The 16100-nt window shown below is 41.4% G+C and overlaps 1 protein-coding gene across 1 annotated transcript; it reads right to left on the reverse strand.

Annotated features, from left to right (window-relative positions):
* Positions 1–3499: 3499 nt before the first annotated feature.
* On the reverse strand, positions 3500–14665 carry LOC103363410 (transmembrane protein 55B-A-like). The gene is made up of 7 exons (XM_008290164.1): positions 14506–14665; positions 10795–10955; positions 9171–9277; positions 7125–7230; positions 6339–6391; positions 5333–5423; positions 3500–4945 (listed from the first exon to the last, which is right to left on the reverse strand). Exons 1-7 carry the CDS (start codon positions 14585–14587, stop codon positions 4802–4804), a joined length of 744 nt encoding a protein of 247 aa, XP_008288386.1. The 5' UTR covers positions 14588–14665; the 3' UTR covers positions 3500–4801.
* Between the last annotated feature and the right edge of the window lie 1435 nt (positions 14666–16100).

The raw sequence follows: 16100 nt of genomic DNA on the forward strand, positions 1-16100 counted from the left end.
CACGTTTCTTGCGACCCTGTTGACTATTTGCAACAAAACGTTTGATGGTTCTGTGATCACGCCCCAATAACTTCGATATTTCAAGAGTGCTGCATCCCTCTGAAAGACTTTTTACAATTTTTGACTTTTCAGAGTCAGTTAAATCTCTTTCTTGGCCCATTTTTCCTGAGGAGAAGAATCTGCCTGATAATTATGCACACCTTGATAAAGGGTGTTGATCTCCTTCGGCCACACCTTCCCTCGTTACACAAATACACATCACCTGATATGCATAAAATCCAATAAGCATTCAAGTTTATACAGCTTGGAGTTGGAAATTATGGATAAAATGATGATATGGTCAAAATAATCACTTGCCTAATAATTGTGCACACAGTGTAGTGTTCACAGATCATAATCCACTTACATTTCTGAACTCCTTGCAGAACCCGAATCAGAGGCTAATGCGCTGGGCATTGTTTTTGCAGCCATACAATTTATCTATAATATAAGATAACATCATGGCTGACGCCTTGTCCCGTGCCCCTTTATAATAATGCACAATTTAACTGCTGTATTCTGCACTGTTCTCTCCTGCCTCTGTTCCCTGTTTCTCTTCCATTGCTCCTTGGCAATTAACACTTACAGAATTATTTTCTGCAAGTTCCATCCATCCATTGTCTGCACACCGCTTAATCCTTACTAGGGTCATGGGGGGCTGGAGTCTATCCCAGCTGACTCAGGGTGAAGGCAGGGGACACCCTGGACAGGTAACCACAGGTATCACAGGGCTACACTTAGAGACAGACAACTCAAGCACACTCACATTCACACCTACGGACAATTTAGAATCACCAATTAACCTCAACATGTTTTTGGACTGTGTGGGAGGAGAACCCGGAGAGAACCCACGCTGCACGGGGAGAACATGGAGACTCCACACAGGAAGATTCCGGTGCCCCCACCAGGACACGAACCGGCAACCTTCTTGCTGCGAGGCAACAGTGCTACAAACTGCGCCACCTTGCAGCCCTGCATCAGTAAAATATTATATATTTACATGTTTAACAGTTTTCTACCAGCGTTCCTGTCTGGCACCATTTGCAGGATCAGTGCTTTGTACCATCATCATTTTTTAAACATTCCTCGTGTTCTCCATAAAAACAACGTGTTGACTGAAGCAGCTGCAGACGATCGTTTCATTTTGTGCAGAAGAAAAGTCACATGACGCGTTAAACACCTCCTTTTTATGTCATTTACATGTTTTAAGCTGATCTGTTGGTTTAAGCTTTTAATAATTGACAGTTAATGGGCGCCCGTATAGCTCACCTGGCTGAGCGGGCGACCCATGAACAGGGGCTATAGTCCCCGACGCAGCGGTTGTGAGTTCGAATCCCGTTCAAGACCCTTTGCTGCAGGTCTCTCCCTCATTCTTCTCCCCCCTTTCCTGTCTCTCTCCACTACCCTAAATAAAGGCAAAAGCCCAAAAAAAATATATTTAAAATAAAATAATTGACAGTTAATAAGGAACATATATAGCCACACATTCTGTATGATGTGGGTCTTTTTCATTTCAATCTTCAGTATTTTTCTGCATTCACAGCAAAGACCAGGTGAACTTCTATGTCGTAAATCAGTCTGCTGGAGTTAAGGTGCTGCACCAACATGAAAAAATGTACACTTGTGCAAAACCTGCACAGGTGATGACTTGTTCTCAGGCACATAACTCACTCCCACTCCCACACTTGATGTGCCAGTGAAACTGTAGAAGCAGTTCTTAAGAAGTGACGGATTGTTTTCAGATCACAATCAACACATGATTCAGAAAAATTCATAGGAATTGAAAGTGTTTTCCTGCACAGGTGATGACTTGTTCTCAGGCGCATAACTCACTCCCACTCCCACACTTGATGTGCCAGTGAAACCGTAAAGAGCCATTGGTATGAGGAAGTAAAAGTACAAGTAGAAAGCAGCAGAGGGGAAGAATGGAAACTAACCTGAAACTGTCAGCTTCAGCAGTTCTTAGGAAGAGACATCGTGTTCTTCGCAATCAACACGATTCCAAAAAATTCACAGGAATTCAAAGTGTTTTCCAGTAAAACAGTGAAAGGACTTCCTGATAAGACGGAGGTCAGGCTGCTGTTGCTACACTGGTCTGTGTGGTAACAGTAGGCTGTCCCAGTAGAGAGAGTGAAAAGGTGAACTGACGCTGCAAAAACAAACCATGATAATATAAACAGTGATTACAGTATTAATCAGTAAACCTTATATTTGGCTCTTGAGCACTTTTTAATCAACATTAACGGTAAAGCAGTTGCCTATAAAGAATCATTATTAAATTGTGTAAATAACAAATTGGAGTCCATTAAATATGTTTTTAAGAAAACAAAACGTATCTCAGGTCATCCTTGTTTATTCGGCTTCAAAACAGCATTAGATCTGATGTTATTTACGGAGGGCTGTATTGGAGGATTGTGTTCATGTTGTTTCATTCCATTTTCATTCTGAGTAAATAAATAAACTTAAATGTGCAGCTTCTGTAAAACCTGATTTAATTTGTTGAGTCGTGATTTTATGTTACAAAAAAACACCACAAAGTTCTCTTTATGATTCTACAGATAAACAATGGATTAAGGTAAACTGAGTTGTTACAGCACATCGATCATTCTCATCATAAACTACATTTAGTCGGTTAACTGCATGTTGTTCTTGACGATGACCAGCTTGGCTCCTCCTCTCTTGTTGAAGTCATCAGTAGTTTGTGTTTCAAAAGCTGATCGTTCCTCAGAAACATTCTTCCATAAAGTTTGCAGACAAAGACAGTCTCTTGATTTTTCTGAAAAGATTTACTTACATTGATATTTATTATATGTCAACATTGCAGATAAGATTTGAGCCAAATTGATCTCTTAACACTTTGGACATAAAGGGAGCAAATTAAATGAGAACTGTTTTGGTGAGGGGCTGCAGGGTGGCGCAGTTGGTAGCACTGTTGCCTCGCAGCAAGAAGGTTGCCGGTTCGCGTCCCGGTGGGGACACTGGAATCTTTCTGCGTGGAGCATGTTCTCCCCGTGCAGCGTGGGTTCTCTCTGGGTTCTCCGGCTTCCTCCCACACAGTCCAAAAACATGTCTCTCAGTGTAGCCCTGTGATAGACTGGTTACCTGTCCAGGTGAACCTGCCTTCACCCTAAGTCGGCTGGGATAGACTCCAGCCCCCCATGACCCTACTGAGGATGAAGCGGTGTGTAGATAATGGATGGATGGATGTTTTGGTGAGATCATCTTTAAAACTTACAGTCGATACTTAAAATATCTTTAAAAGGACATTAGAACAATTTGGGTGCATAAAATTCAAGTTACTGCACAACGTACTACACAGCATCCCCCCCAAAAAATGTGTGGCTCTGCCTTGGATATCTGTCAACACAGCATCCAAAACGCAATGCAAACCCTTCACAGACAAACTGGATCGCTCTGTACCGAGTTAGCAAAGAAATAACACGTGCAGGCATCAGACACAAACTGTTAAAGTCGAGTTTATTCATTTATTCTTGTCATTTGATACACATACAATTAGAAAAAAAAACATGTCAGAATTAAAGAACTTTAAACGCAACTATAAGAAAAAACAACAGGAGCGAAGATCCTTTACATCTAGAGATGTGTGCGCCTAATAGTCAACAGCCTGATTTACAATAAGACAATAAAAAAGAAAGGTGCAAAATTAGGTTCGATAATAATCTATCTACAATTCATCAGTTAAACCAGCTCTACAAAATGATCATCGTCATGTGACTGACTGCATATAATTCACCATTACCACACAATATTTTCATAAATTATAACCGGGTCCAAGAAGGTGGAAGTTAAATGGAAATGTAACCAAAACCAGAGTTGTTTGGCAGAAGTGCTATCTTATTTGTCTTTTTTTTTTTGTTGCAATATTACATGCCTTAAAACTAAGGTAGGCAATATTTTATAGGAAAAAAACAAAAGAACTACAATAAACTTCCAGCATACTTGAAGTTTATTCAGTTTCCAAGACTTCTGCACCTCAGATCCGGTGATATCGTAGAAATCAAGTCGACATTAGCAGTAAGACGTAGTGGCGGAATTTATTATGCATTTTTTTGTTAGTTTCTCTTTTTCCCTTTTCCTAGATTTCCAACTAATGCTGCTTTAAATGTGAATGAAATAAAACTGAATGGAGACGACAGGCTTCGGTCCCTTCATAAAGGCACTAACACAACACCCAAGAACGTAACATTAGCCTCTTACGTACGGATTATTTTCATCTTTTGTAGCAACTAGGGATGTCCCGATCATTTCTTTGCCTCCATCCGGTCCAAGGTTTTAAATATCGAGTCCCAGTTGGATCCTGCACTCTACAGAGTCCAGAAGGTGTAACGTGAAACCCTGTGTTCTCCACAACAGCGACGGCCTGCTCATCCAGCTGGATGAGTTCAGTTGCCGTCCCTGTAATATTTTTGGTTTTGTCGCTCTCTCCTCTTAAAAACATCCTGAAAGTGTCGGTGCGTCATCATGAGTGCTGCTTCCTGCGGTGTTCTTATCGAGTGTTCACCTTTTAGGTGCCACATCAGATTGGTAGTATTAAATCTTTTACTACCGCCTCTGCAAATGGTCGTTGGACTGCTTTCACTTTCTACACTGCATGTTTTTTAGCCAAAAACAAAGGGTCAGGCTTAATTCTAATTTGTGCTAAATAAAGCCGACAATTAAAAATGCCACGCTCGGCCCCGATACCCATCTCTGAGATCGGATCAGGACATCCCTTGTAGCGACTTCGCCGTCTGCTGTTGTTTTAGGTGTAACTCTGAACAGGCTCGCTTATTTTAATGCGGAGCCAGTAAATAGACCAGCCGAAACTAACCACACACAGAATCAGAAGCACCGTCCAGACGGCGTATATCGCTCCATGTTCCCTCGCTTCCGCCCAGGTACAACCCTGTGGAGGAGACAGAAGTATCTGCATCGTTACTGAACTACAAACACGTTTTTGTCACGTGAAAGATCACTTTGACTATCACACGACACACCTTCCCCCCATCCAGACGCCCCCATCCATGCCCCTCGGGAAATCAACCTCACTCAAAAGAGCTCAACAGACTTGAATTACTCAGCATTGATGAAGTATGTATATATGACGGCGTACAGAGCAAGTTAAAAACAATGTTTACGTTTTACATACATGGTCATATCAGTATTTTTAAAAAGGTCCTGCATGTGTTTTGAGACATTTTTGTCGAAAAAAAATGTAGAAAATATGCGCGTTAATGTTCAGAATGTGGGAAAAAGAAAGAAGAGGTTTATCAACAACGACTGTTAGACTCACCGCGAGTATTCCAGTGATGGCAGCGAAGAACAAGCCAGTCATGAAAAAGTAAAGAAAGCGTCGCCAGGGGTACCTGCGTCCAACAAACGACCTACAAGCACAATGGAGAGAGTACAGACGAGACAGCGTTAGTGCTGATTCATGCCACATGTGGAAGACAGAGAATCAGGCTAAAGCAGCTGGATGAGGATCGGACTGTAGCACAGCTCCGTGAACATTCCTGCGATGTGTGGAGCACAATGGACGGACATAGGACAGGATTTAGAGCTTCCCACAGTATTTGGGCATGCACATGGCGTAGGCGGCTGTGGCTCAGGTGGTAGAGCGGTTGTCCCCTGATCGTAAGGTTGTCGGTTCGATCCCCGGCCCCTCTACAGTCGAAGTGTCCTTGGGCAAGACACTAAACCCGAATGGCAGGCAGCACCTTGCATGGCAGCAAGTGTATGGTGTATGAGTGTGTGTGTGAATGGGTGAATGAGAAAACACTGTAAAGCGCTTTGAGTGCCGCTAAGGTAGAAAAGCGCTAAATGTCCATTACATGTCAAAGCACCTCCAATGTCTGGCAGCAACGACTTCAGTCACAACTCTGCATGTCTCTTCGTACAGCCTCTTCTATAAAGAACAGCATTTGTTTTGGGCACCATTTGTTTTCCTTGCATAAGTACAGTTGGTCCACTTTCAGTCACTAACTGTGGACACAGATGTCAGTGAATGCTTTTACATCAGGTGTTGGGGGAAAATTACGAACCCTTGCAGACGCGCAGTTGCAAAAAAAAGAAACGAACTGGCCTTTACACGGTGAACTTGAATTGAACTGTGTGTTTCTTGGTTTGGGAGCTGGAGGTCAATGGAATCAGAGTTCACGGCTTCTGATTATGAGACTGATCAATGTTTTATTTACTGAAACATTAATAGTCATATTAATAGTGTCCACATTGTATTTATCAGTGCCCCTGATTTTAATTTTCACAGAGGTGCCCTAGAGAAACAGAAAAAGAGGTCTTACACTTTTCGGCAGTGGGGACATCTTGCTCGCTTCGTATTGGTCAAGTCATTCCACTGAAAAACAGAGAATTGTTGGTGTAAAAAGTGGGTTACGAGATGACAAGTATTCACAGTCACCAGCTCCTGTCAAAGACCTGGAAGGGCAGATTTGAATTCAACAAGCTACAGTTTACTCCTGCTCAAAGTTTCTTGTATCTACGCAGGTGAGTAAATTATCACTGGCATGACAACACAGTTATTATAAACCATCCGGCCACAACCATTAGCTCACACTGTCCATCTTTTAAAGTCATTTCAGCCTTAATTTTACCTCAAAAAATTAGAAAAAAATATGCGTCTCTTCCAGAAAAGCAGAAAAACAGCAGCAGAGACTCTGAAAATGAAATCGACGTGTAGAATTAGGGTGAAAAACACATCCTTGACTTTCACTCCTCCACCTGCTGCCTCCACACGGAGCACAAATAAAAGAATTAGATTTTAACTTCTTTGGGTTTGGGGGAACCGCACTTTTGCTTCGGTGTCTTTATTTGTGCGAAGAGGTCGTTGAAATTCTGATGAGTCGGACTCAACATGAGTCGGACTCTGTTACTCCGCTACATCTTCACATTGGACGTAGATGTTTGGGTTGTGTCTGCTCATGTTGCTTAGTGCGCCATAAGCTTCCAACCAGTGTCTTTAACCAGCCAATTAATCGCTGACCTACAGCTTTCCACCCCTTGGCCGAGCAGTTGTCGGTGTGTATAGACTGCAGTACAGTGCATGTGACTAATATTAAGATGAGCTGTACCAGGAACACTTGAGAGCAGTGTCCACAGCTCACTCTGGACCCACACGGCTGCAGTTGAGGGCTGACGAAACTTGATCCTCCAGCGCCAAGCTCAATGATTCGCTTACTGAGAGAGACACAGAGAGAGAGATCGGACAAAGTTACAGTGGAGGTTTTAGCCAACGATGCCAGTCAATATTCTGAAGACCCATCTGTTCTGAACGCAAGGACGGAAACAAAAATCACACAGACAATCACAAAGACAATTACAGTAGAAACCAGAAGTTTACATCCACTGTACAAAAAGACACAAAACCTTGTTTTTCTCACTGTCTGACATTAAATCAGACTAAACTCTTCCTGTTTCAGGTCAGTTAGGATCACCAACATTATTTATATTTGTCAGAAGTTTCCATCCATCTCCTCAGTATTTGGTAGCGTTGCCTTTAAACTCTATGACTTTGGGTCAAACGTTCTGGGTTTCCTTCCACAAGCTTCTCACAACAGTCTGATGAGTTCTGGCCCATTCCTCCTGACAGAACTGGTGGAACTGGGTCAGGTTTGTTGGTCTCCTTGCTCCACTGATGTTCTCCAGGACTGAGATCAGGGCTTTGTGATGGCCACTCCACAACACTGACTTTGTTGTCCTGAAGCCTCTCTGTAGATAATCTGGCGCTATGCTGAGGGTCATCGTCCATCTGAAGACCCATTAGTGTCCAAGCTTTAACTTCCTGCTGATGTCTTGAGATTTTATGTTCTTCTTCCTCTCTGAGCAGCCTTCCAGCCCATGTCGGCACAGGACTGGTTCCACTGTGGATAATGACTCTCTGACCAGCTTCAGCAGCATCTTCTCAAGGTCTTTTTCTTTTGTTCTGGGGTTGATTCGCACATTTCAACCAGAACACTTCATCTCTGGGACACAGAACCGTCTCCTTCCTGAGCGCTATGATGGCTGGACATTCCCATGGTGTTTATAGATGCGTATAATTGTTTGAACAGATGAACGTGGAACCTTCAGGCATCTGGAAACTGTACCTGAGGATGAACCAGACTTGTGGAGGTCCACAGTTCTGTTCCTGATATCTTGGCTGGTTTCTTTAGATTTTCCATGTTGTGACTAAAGGAAGCAGTGTGATTGAGGTGTGTCTTAAAATACATCCACAGGTGTGTCTCCAATTAACTCAGATGTTGTCAATTAACCAATCAAAAGCTTCCAAAGCCATGACATCATCATCTGGGCTTTCCCAAATAGTCTGAAGGCATCTTAGTGGATGTAAACTTCTGACTTTGAAGAAAGTAATAAAAAATTCTCTCTCGCATTATTCTGGCGTTTAGCAAATAGAAATAATGTTGGTGATCCTAGCTGACCTGAAACAGGAAGAGTTTAGTCTGATTTAATGTCAGATAGTGAGAAAAAAAAAAAAGGTTTTGTGTCTTTTTACACAGTGGATGTAAACTTCTGGTCTACGTAGTTGTTGCTGAAGAAGGTCTTTCTTTCTTGCTCCACATTCTGTCCTATCTGGTTAGAACGCCGAGGTTAGCGATCTCTTGAAGGTCTTACCGTAACGCAGCAGTTATCTCAGTTAAACCACATTTCCTCTGATAGGTGTGCAACCAGACACTACATCTATTCAACTTTCTCACTCGACAGTCCAAAAGCACAGCGACAGTAGCATCACAGGCAATAACGGCATCCTACAGGAGACACTGTTCCTATGTGGGTCAGAGGGCTCTTAATCACAATTACTAGCGTCTTCATTATTCCTCTGCTCGCGTCAGATGACAAATTAGACTCTAAATTAAACGTTAGCAGTTCATGTTTAAGGTTAAGGCTGCACAAGGTAAGTCAAGCACAAATTGAGCAGGATTTTTCTCTCAAATATGTGGAAACAATTCTCCTTTAATAAAACAGTACGACGCATTTTAAGGCAAGCATAGAAAATTCTCTCTCCTTTGTTTCCCCGCTACCTCACCTTACCCTTTCTCCTGCAATAAGCTCCCAATGTGTTCCTATTTTTTTGTTTTCCTCCCCTCCACTCAAACCTCAGCGGTCAAACGGTCTCTCACCAGGAGGGACGGGGGCAGGCCACTCGCTGGGACGTCGCCTTGCAGATCAGGAGGCAGTTGCAGGGACAGCGGATGTACTTCTTCCCGGCGGGAGGGTTCTGAAGAGGCTGTCGGACAGAGAGGACGAAACTTAAGAGATTATTGTTCTGTGATAATGCGTTTTAATTACATCAGCACACACAAAGAGAAGAATTCATTTCTCACCAGTTTTTCCTGCTGTTCTGTTTCAGTTTGGGGTCAGGGTTCGATTTGATTTAAGACACAAATAAAACTACACTGTTGGAAACGCAGTAGAAATGACACGCAGCGCTTAACAAACGTATCAGAACACCACCTGATGTCAGGTTTATGCCACAGCTGCTCTAAACTAACAGCAGAACACCAAGATGAAGAAGCTCTTTAACCAAAATGCTCTTTTTAATGCTAAAATATAATTATTATTGTTATCCAGGAATTTTCAAATTGACTGTTTTACAAAGAAACTGAAAAAAAAATAGTAAAGCACATTACTATTTCTTAATTAAGAAGTCAAACTATAGTTATTTACTTGATTCCTGAAGAGATAAATTAGTTTTAGTGGTTAGATTAATGGTTTAGATTAATACTGAAGACATCAGAACGATGAAAGAACACATATTGAATTAAGTCGTAAACAAAAAAAAAAAAGTTCTAAACAAACCAGGATATGTTTTAATTTTTTTTTTAAAGTGGCATTCTCTCCATTTCTGTATCATCGATTTTATGTCTATTTCACTCTTTAAAAACACAGATTTCTTATTACTTCTTTTATTATTATTACTTTAATATTGTTTAATGGTTTTGCACTTTATTTTCTTTCATTTTACTTCCTATTATTCTTGAATGTGATATGGCATTTTTGCTTCTTTCATTATTTTTACTTACTTTAACTCTGTTCTGTTTGGCATTGGGCTGTTTAATGTTCTTCCCGAGTATTCTACATTTGACCTCTCTGCGAAGCACTTCGTAAACTCGGGAAAATTATCAGGTAAGGAGACTTTCGCAACTCTCTCGCTGCAAGAGGTTTTTGTACTACAGGTATTGTGCGACTCCTTCTTGTCGGAGGTTCCAGGGAGTCTTTCATTTCCTCCGCATACTGTGCCTTGGCAATCAGTAGCACGTTCCAAATAAACCAGCACAAGCGAGGAGAGTTCTCTTCCTTCTACCACCTGCTCTCCATTGACCAGCAGGAACAATCACAGTCATGTGAAGCGTAAAAACTTAAGGTGTGCTTTTTAATGGAGCAACGATCAGCGAGTTGAGCCTGAGGAAGCCACATGGTGCGATTAACTCCTTAATACTCTCCTCCCCAAACCTCTCCTCCTAATACATGTGCACTAAAGGCAGCTGCATGAATAACTGCCCACACCTTCCTCCTGCAAATCTTTCACTGAGAAAGACATCAGCAAATCCTTTAAACATATATGAGTAGTGGAGTGTGTTTTGGTGCAAATCATTAGTAAATCTTTTATTTTACTTCCTCGAGAGAAGCCTTGAGAGACTCATTATACATCACAGGCCTTTAAGGTTGGTACACACTGAAACCAACGTTTATAGAGTTTAAGGAATTCCTGCGAGAGCTTGGAGACAAGCTGTTGCTACCCACCGTTGCCTCGTGGCAGGCCGGACACTTGACAAGGTGCTGTTTGCTGCGATTGTTGACGCTGATTGGCGAAAGGCACACGCCACACTTCACCACCGAACTGTCTGCTGGCAGCACTGAGTAGGGAGGAGGCTCTTCAGGAAGTGGAGGAGCTGAGGCAATGGCTGAAAAGAGGAACAGAAAGGCATGCCGACCGGTGAACAATCTACCGAGAGAGGGAGGGTACTGTCGGAGCAAGAAGGGGAGAGGTGGAAGTGTCACGGAATAAAACAGGATGAGTTGCATGGCGAGGTTGTTTTATCATCTTCACTGTAACTGTCAGAGCACATTAGAGTTAAACCACCACACCCCGGCTTACTGATGTGCTTTGTTGCTTTCAGCTGTTTAGGACCATTTCCGTTGTGCTTATTGAATATCTGCAGCATCAGACAGCAGCTAGATCCATGAGCGCCTCCAAAGAGAGAGAGAGTTTTGTTCCTATATTATAAATTATCCCTGACGTGGAGAAAAGGATCCTTCAGGACGTAACGGCCTTTTGTTTGTCACAAACAGGTGAACAGAATCACAGTTTATCAGATGTAGTTGAATATGTTGTTACTTTGCAAATTGTAAAGCAAAGCAGATAGCATATACGATTCATTACCACCGCGAGTAAAAAAAAATAAATAAAAATAACGTGGATAAATTATTATCAAAAAATACACATATAAAGATGAAGGAACATTTATTTCCAAATCACCAGTCAGACCTTCGGAACTCATGACACATGTGTCCAGATGTCACTCTGGCTCACTCGTGATTCGGTCAGAGGTCATAGTGATGTGTTGTGATGTCACCTGATGACTGGCTGGATAAAGTCACTTGATTCTGCCTCCTGCCACTTTTAAAGGCTGTGGAAGTTACCACACAGTCGTCCTCACATTTATTCATATCCTCCCATTAAAGAAGGAAAAAACACAGCTGTCACTGAAATAAGTTGAAATTGACAAAAAAATAATATTAAATGAAAAATTTTATGAAAATCATGACACTGGTTTTGAATTGCGGTTGAACAGAAATAATTTTAAAAAACAACAACAAACAAACAAACAAGCATGATGGGACCCGTAAACTAATATTTAGTTGAGTCAATCACTGCCATCATCAGGTGTTTCCTGTAACTCTCAGTCAGATTTCTGCACCTGTTGACAGGTGTTCTGATTTTACTGCTCATCATCAAAGTGCTCTAATCAGTGTTTTTTTTTTTTTTTTTAAATATTCTTTCAGCCACAATTCAAAAGCAACGTCTTATTTCACTAAATTATAATTTAGCAAATTTTTATTTATTCTAACTTTTTTCAGTTTCTAGTTATTTGAGTGACTATTGTGAATTTTGCCTTTTCTTTAATGGAAGGATAAGAATACATCTGAGGACGACTGTATATGGTTCCTTGTCCGATAAAGAGTTAGGAAATCAAGTGTAGACTGGGCTGTTAGTTATCTGGACAGTCTGATAAGGCACCACTAGTTTTGATGTAGATTTTTTTGGGCGTATGTCGGAATGAAGCTTTGAGGAACAATAACAGAAAATTGATGAAGTCAGCAAAGGTGGTTGCTTGACCATCTTAGAACCTCTTCAGACTTTGTGGGAATGATATTTGCCATATAAAACTGACATCTTACCATTTTTTTAAAAACTAAAATTCCAACATTTTCATAATTTTTTACCTAATAGAAACTTTCAATAAATCTCCTACGAGTTGAAAATTGAACAAGATGCCATTTTAAAATGTCCATATCTCCTGAAATATATACGTCCTAGACTCTTCACAGTTTCAGGAGGTGTTTATATGTTTCTGTCAAATGGAGAGAATCCAGCAAATACTGGTAAACAAGACTCAGTTTTGTGCTGTAGACCTCGCAAATTCAGGTTTTGTTCAAAAGGCCTTCATGCTAAAAATCATTCTGCTCCAGACTCTTATTATAAAATGGGAGGTGGTGACTGGGGTTGGCATGGAGACATAAAAATGACGTTTATGGTATTATGGAAGAATTTTGAAACTTGGCACACCAGTAGATGATACTTCCATCTCGTACTGTTCAACATTTCATCAGCCGACCCGTGATTCAAGACGTCCATCTGACTGCTTGGAAATTCATTACTTTTTTATTTACCTGTGTCGACTTTGATTGGCCATAACTCCCATTCCTACTCACAAATGAAAGCTTTCTAAGCATTAGTGATGTCACTCAGATGTTATTCTCAAAATAAAATCGATCAACTAGATTTTATGTATTAGAGATTTACATTTCTTAATTTTTCAAAAATCTACTTTATTAGCGTTTTTTTTTGTTTGTTTTATTTTAACAAATCCTGAATTAAGCAAAAAATTGAGTCAGTATTTGTTGCCATCTCCATGGTAACTGATGCTGTGGCGCTAGATCACCATGGTAACTGATGCTGTGGAGCTAACCTGGTCGGGAGCAGGTTATGTTCAGAGTTTAGGATTTAAATCGTCTCCCTTTAACCAAATTGTTTTCCGACTATTATTTATGAGCGATACAGATTCTCAGCGGAGGGAATGTGTTTTATCTGCAAACATGCTGAGTCATGCCACTGTACGCATTTTGTTGCCATGTTAACCAGACATGTATTTAGTTGGGATGCAGACACCACATAGATGTGTTTTTATGTTCGGCTCTGGTTTGCTGTCAAATCCAGTCACACAGTTTACAGAACACAGATTAGAAGATGGATTATTCTACTGGTATTTATTACAGAGAATATTGAACCAATAACACTGATTTCGCTTTGATTTGACCAAAAATTGAAGTGATTTCCTGCATTACGGGACAGTGACAGACCTAAATACACTTCAATGCAATATCATGTTTAAATATATGAAGTCTGGGGCGCTGCTATAGCTCACCTGGTTGAGCTGGCGTCCCATGTACAGGGCTACAGTCCCCATGTGGAGGTCATGGGTTTGAATCCTGCTCATGGCCCTTTCCCACACGTCCTCCCCCTACTCTTCTCCGCCACTTTCCTGTCTCTCTCTCACTGATCTATCAAAAAAAATAACTTTAAAATATATATATATATATGAAGTCTGACAGCTTTAATGTGCAGCTGGAAATAAGTGGTAAAATAAATATATTAAGCACGTTTAACATTTTTCTGTCAGCATTCCTGTCTTGCATCATTTGCAGAGCTTTATACTGTTAGAAAGTTTTCTACTAGTCATTGTTCCTCATTAACAACAACCTGTTGACGGAAGCAGCTGCTTCGTGTTGTGCGGACGTAGACTCACATGATGTCTGAAGCAGAAAGAAAAGTTGATCATCACCTTTCTGATACCTGTTTTCTCTGACTGGGGTTTAGCTTTTGTTGAGCCAAGTTAAACAAAGAAAGCCTCTCAGGTTCAGAGGACTTGTCACATGACGGAGCAGCTGAACTTATTGTTTACTATAATACTCATCAGAAGAATGCGCAGGTGATTTGTTGTTTTTTTTTTTTATCTGGTTCTTTAAGGAGAAGTAAACAAGACCACATGCTCTTCCTCCCTCAGCCTTCATCACACATTAAACACAATGCCAACCGTCCACACACAGTTTCCAAGCTAGAAAACCCACACACTGATAAATAAACCTCCTGCTGAGTGTTGGTGCTGTCAGCGCCACAACAGCAGCCGACCTGCGTGAAACTGGACCTGTCAGAACAAACTTCTCGGTTACCTGCAGCTGCGTCCACGTCTGAGGGGCCTCCTTTATCCGCCTCCCCGCCGCCGAGAAGTGGCGTTTTCTCCTCGTCCGCCATGTCCGTAGGAACAGAAACAACTTGGTTCTGGTGTTCCGAGTCACAACAAAACAGCCATACTCAGGGACTCGTCATGTGAGCCTGACTCAGGACCAGATGTGCGCATGCTCCGTCACATTGGTCACCGGATTACATGTAACCGGTTTAGATTTTTATTTTTACTTTTTTAATGTGTGAAAAGTCACCAAATCCTGATCAGATATTGGGAAACATTGTATTTTTTATGATAAAATATCGTTCTTGAGTCTGCTCCTTTTTTTAACCTTTTATCGGGCAAGGAAGCACATATGGCAACTTCCGCAGGCGGAGTGGTATCACGTGACAGCATCCAGCCAATCAACGAAGACCAATCGCTATGGTGTCTGACCAATCACGAGTGAGCCAGAATGATATTTTGACACCAGCGTCATAAATTGTCACGTCTGACTGTGTGTTGTAGGTGTGTTTTTTGTTTTTGTTAGTTTGTTTGTCTGTTTTTCTACAATAATTTATCCACATATTATTTGGATTTTTTCTTCTTTTTTTTTAACCGAAAGTGGGCAAAGAACCATATATGTTAACTGCTTTGACTTTGATTTGCAGCCTAATTTTTTGTTTAAGTCAAAAAAGAAAAAATGTCCTTTAATATCCTCCAATAACACTCCAGGGTTGAAAGTTTAAATTTCCAAGTATTTCAGTGAGTGACCCGTACAGACGTTAACCGTCAAACGCCTGTACTGTCACCTCCGTTGCCACGTCATCACGCACCACTCTCACGTCATCACGCACCGTTCTCCTCAGTTGGCCCCAGAAACAGTGAGGCGGGATGTTTGTGATGCCACGCTGCTGCCACCAGTACACCACAGGCAGAACCTGCAGCCACTGTGGTAGGAGTCACACTTTGCTGTATAACCAGACGCAGAATAGCAGGATGAGGGCCAGAAATGGCTTCAAAAGCACAACAAGCTGTCACAAGCATTTTTACAACACCCTTAAATACATGCACAGCACCAGTCAGAAGCTTGGACGCCTTCTCATGCAGCAGGTTTAATTTATTTTAATCATTTTCGACATTGTAGATTAATACTAAAGACATCAAAACTATGAAAGAACACATATGAAAATATGTAGTAAACCAAAAAAAGGGAGATAAACAAGCCAGAATGTGTTTTGTTTTTTAGATTCTTTAAAGTAGAATCTAACCCTAGCTGTGCACAACACATTAAGAAGGCAAATGACTTCCACAAATTGACTGTTGTGATGGCACACCTGTTAATTCAAAAACATTCCAGGAGACTATCGATTGAGGCTGACGGAGAGAAAACCAACAAGAATCTAAAATTGTAAACCTATTCTGTGGCAAGCAACCCGTTCCACCACTTGAGCAACACCGCTGATGTTGCATGTTTTAAACAGTACCTGGCGTTGTAGTATAGATGTACTCACGCCCGCTGATAGGGGGGGACAAACGGGTCTGTTGTCCCGGGCTCAGAGTGGCGGGGGGGCCCAGAACTGGACCCTCATTGAATTATGG

This window comes from Stegastes partitus, unplaced genomic scaffold (assembly GCF_000690725.1).
Source record: "Stegastes partitus isolate 25-593 unplaced genomic scaffold, Stegastes_partitus-1.0.2 Scaffold658, whole genome shotgun sequence".
NCBI lineage: Eukaryota > Metazoa > Chordata > Actinopteri > Pomacentridae > Stegastes > Stegastes partitus.

Excerpts from the sequence above, each read along its gene's own strand:
- LOC103363410 (XM_008290164.1), bottom strand. The coding sequence starts at position 14,587 with ATGGCGGACGAGGAGAAAACGCCACTTCTCGGCGGCGGGGAGGCGGAT. Across the intron at positions 9,278-10,794 it reads CGGCCTGCCACGAGGCAACG|CCTCTTCAGAACCCTCCCGC; the intron begins GTGGGTAGCAAC and ends TCTGTCCGACAG. Across the intron at positions 4,946-5,332 it reads CCATCACTGGAATACTCGCG|GGTTGTACCTGGGCGGAAGC; the intron begins GTGAGTCTAACA and ends TCTCCTCCACAG.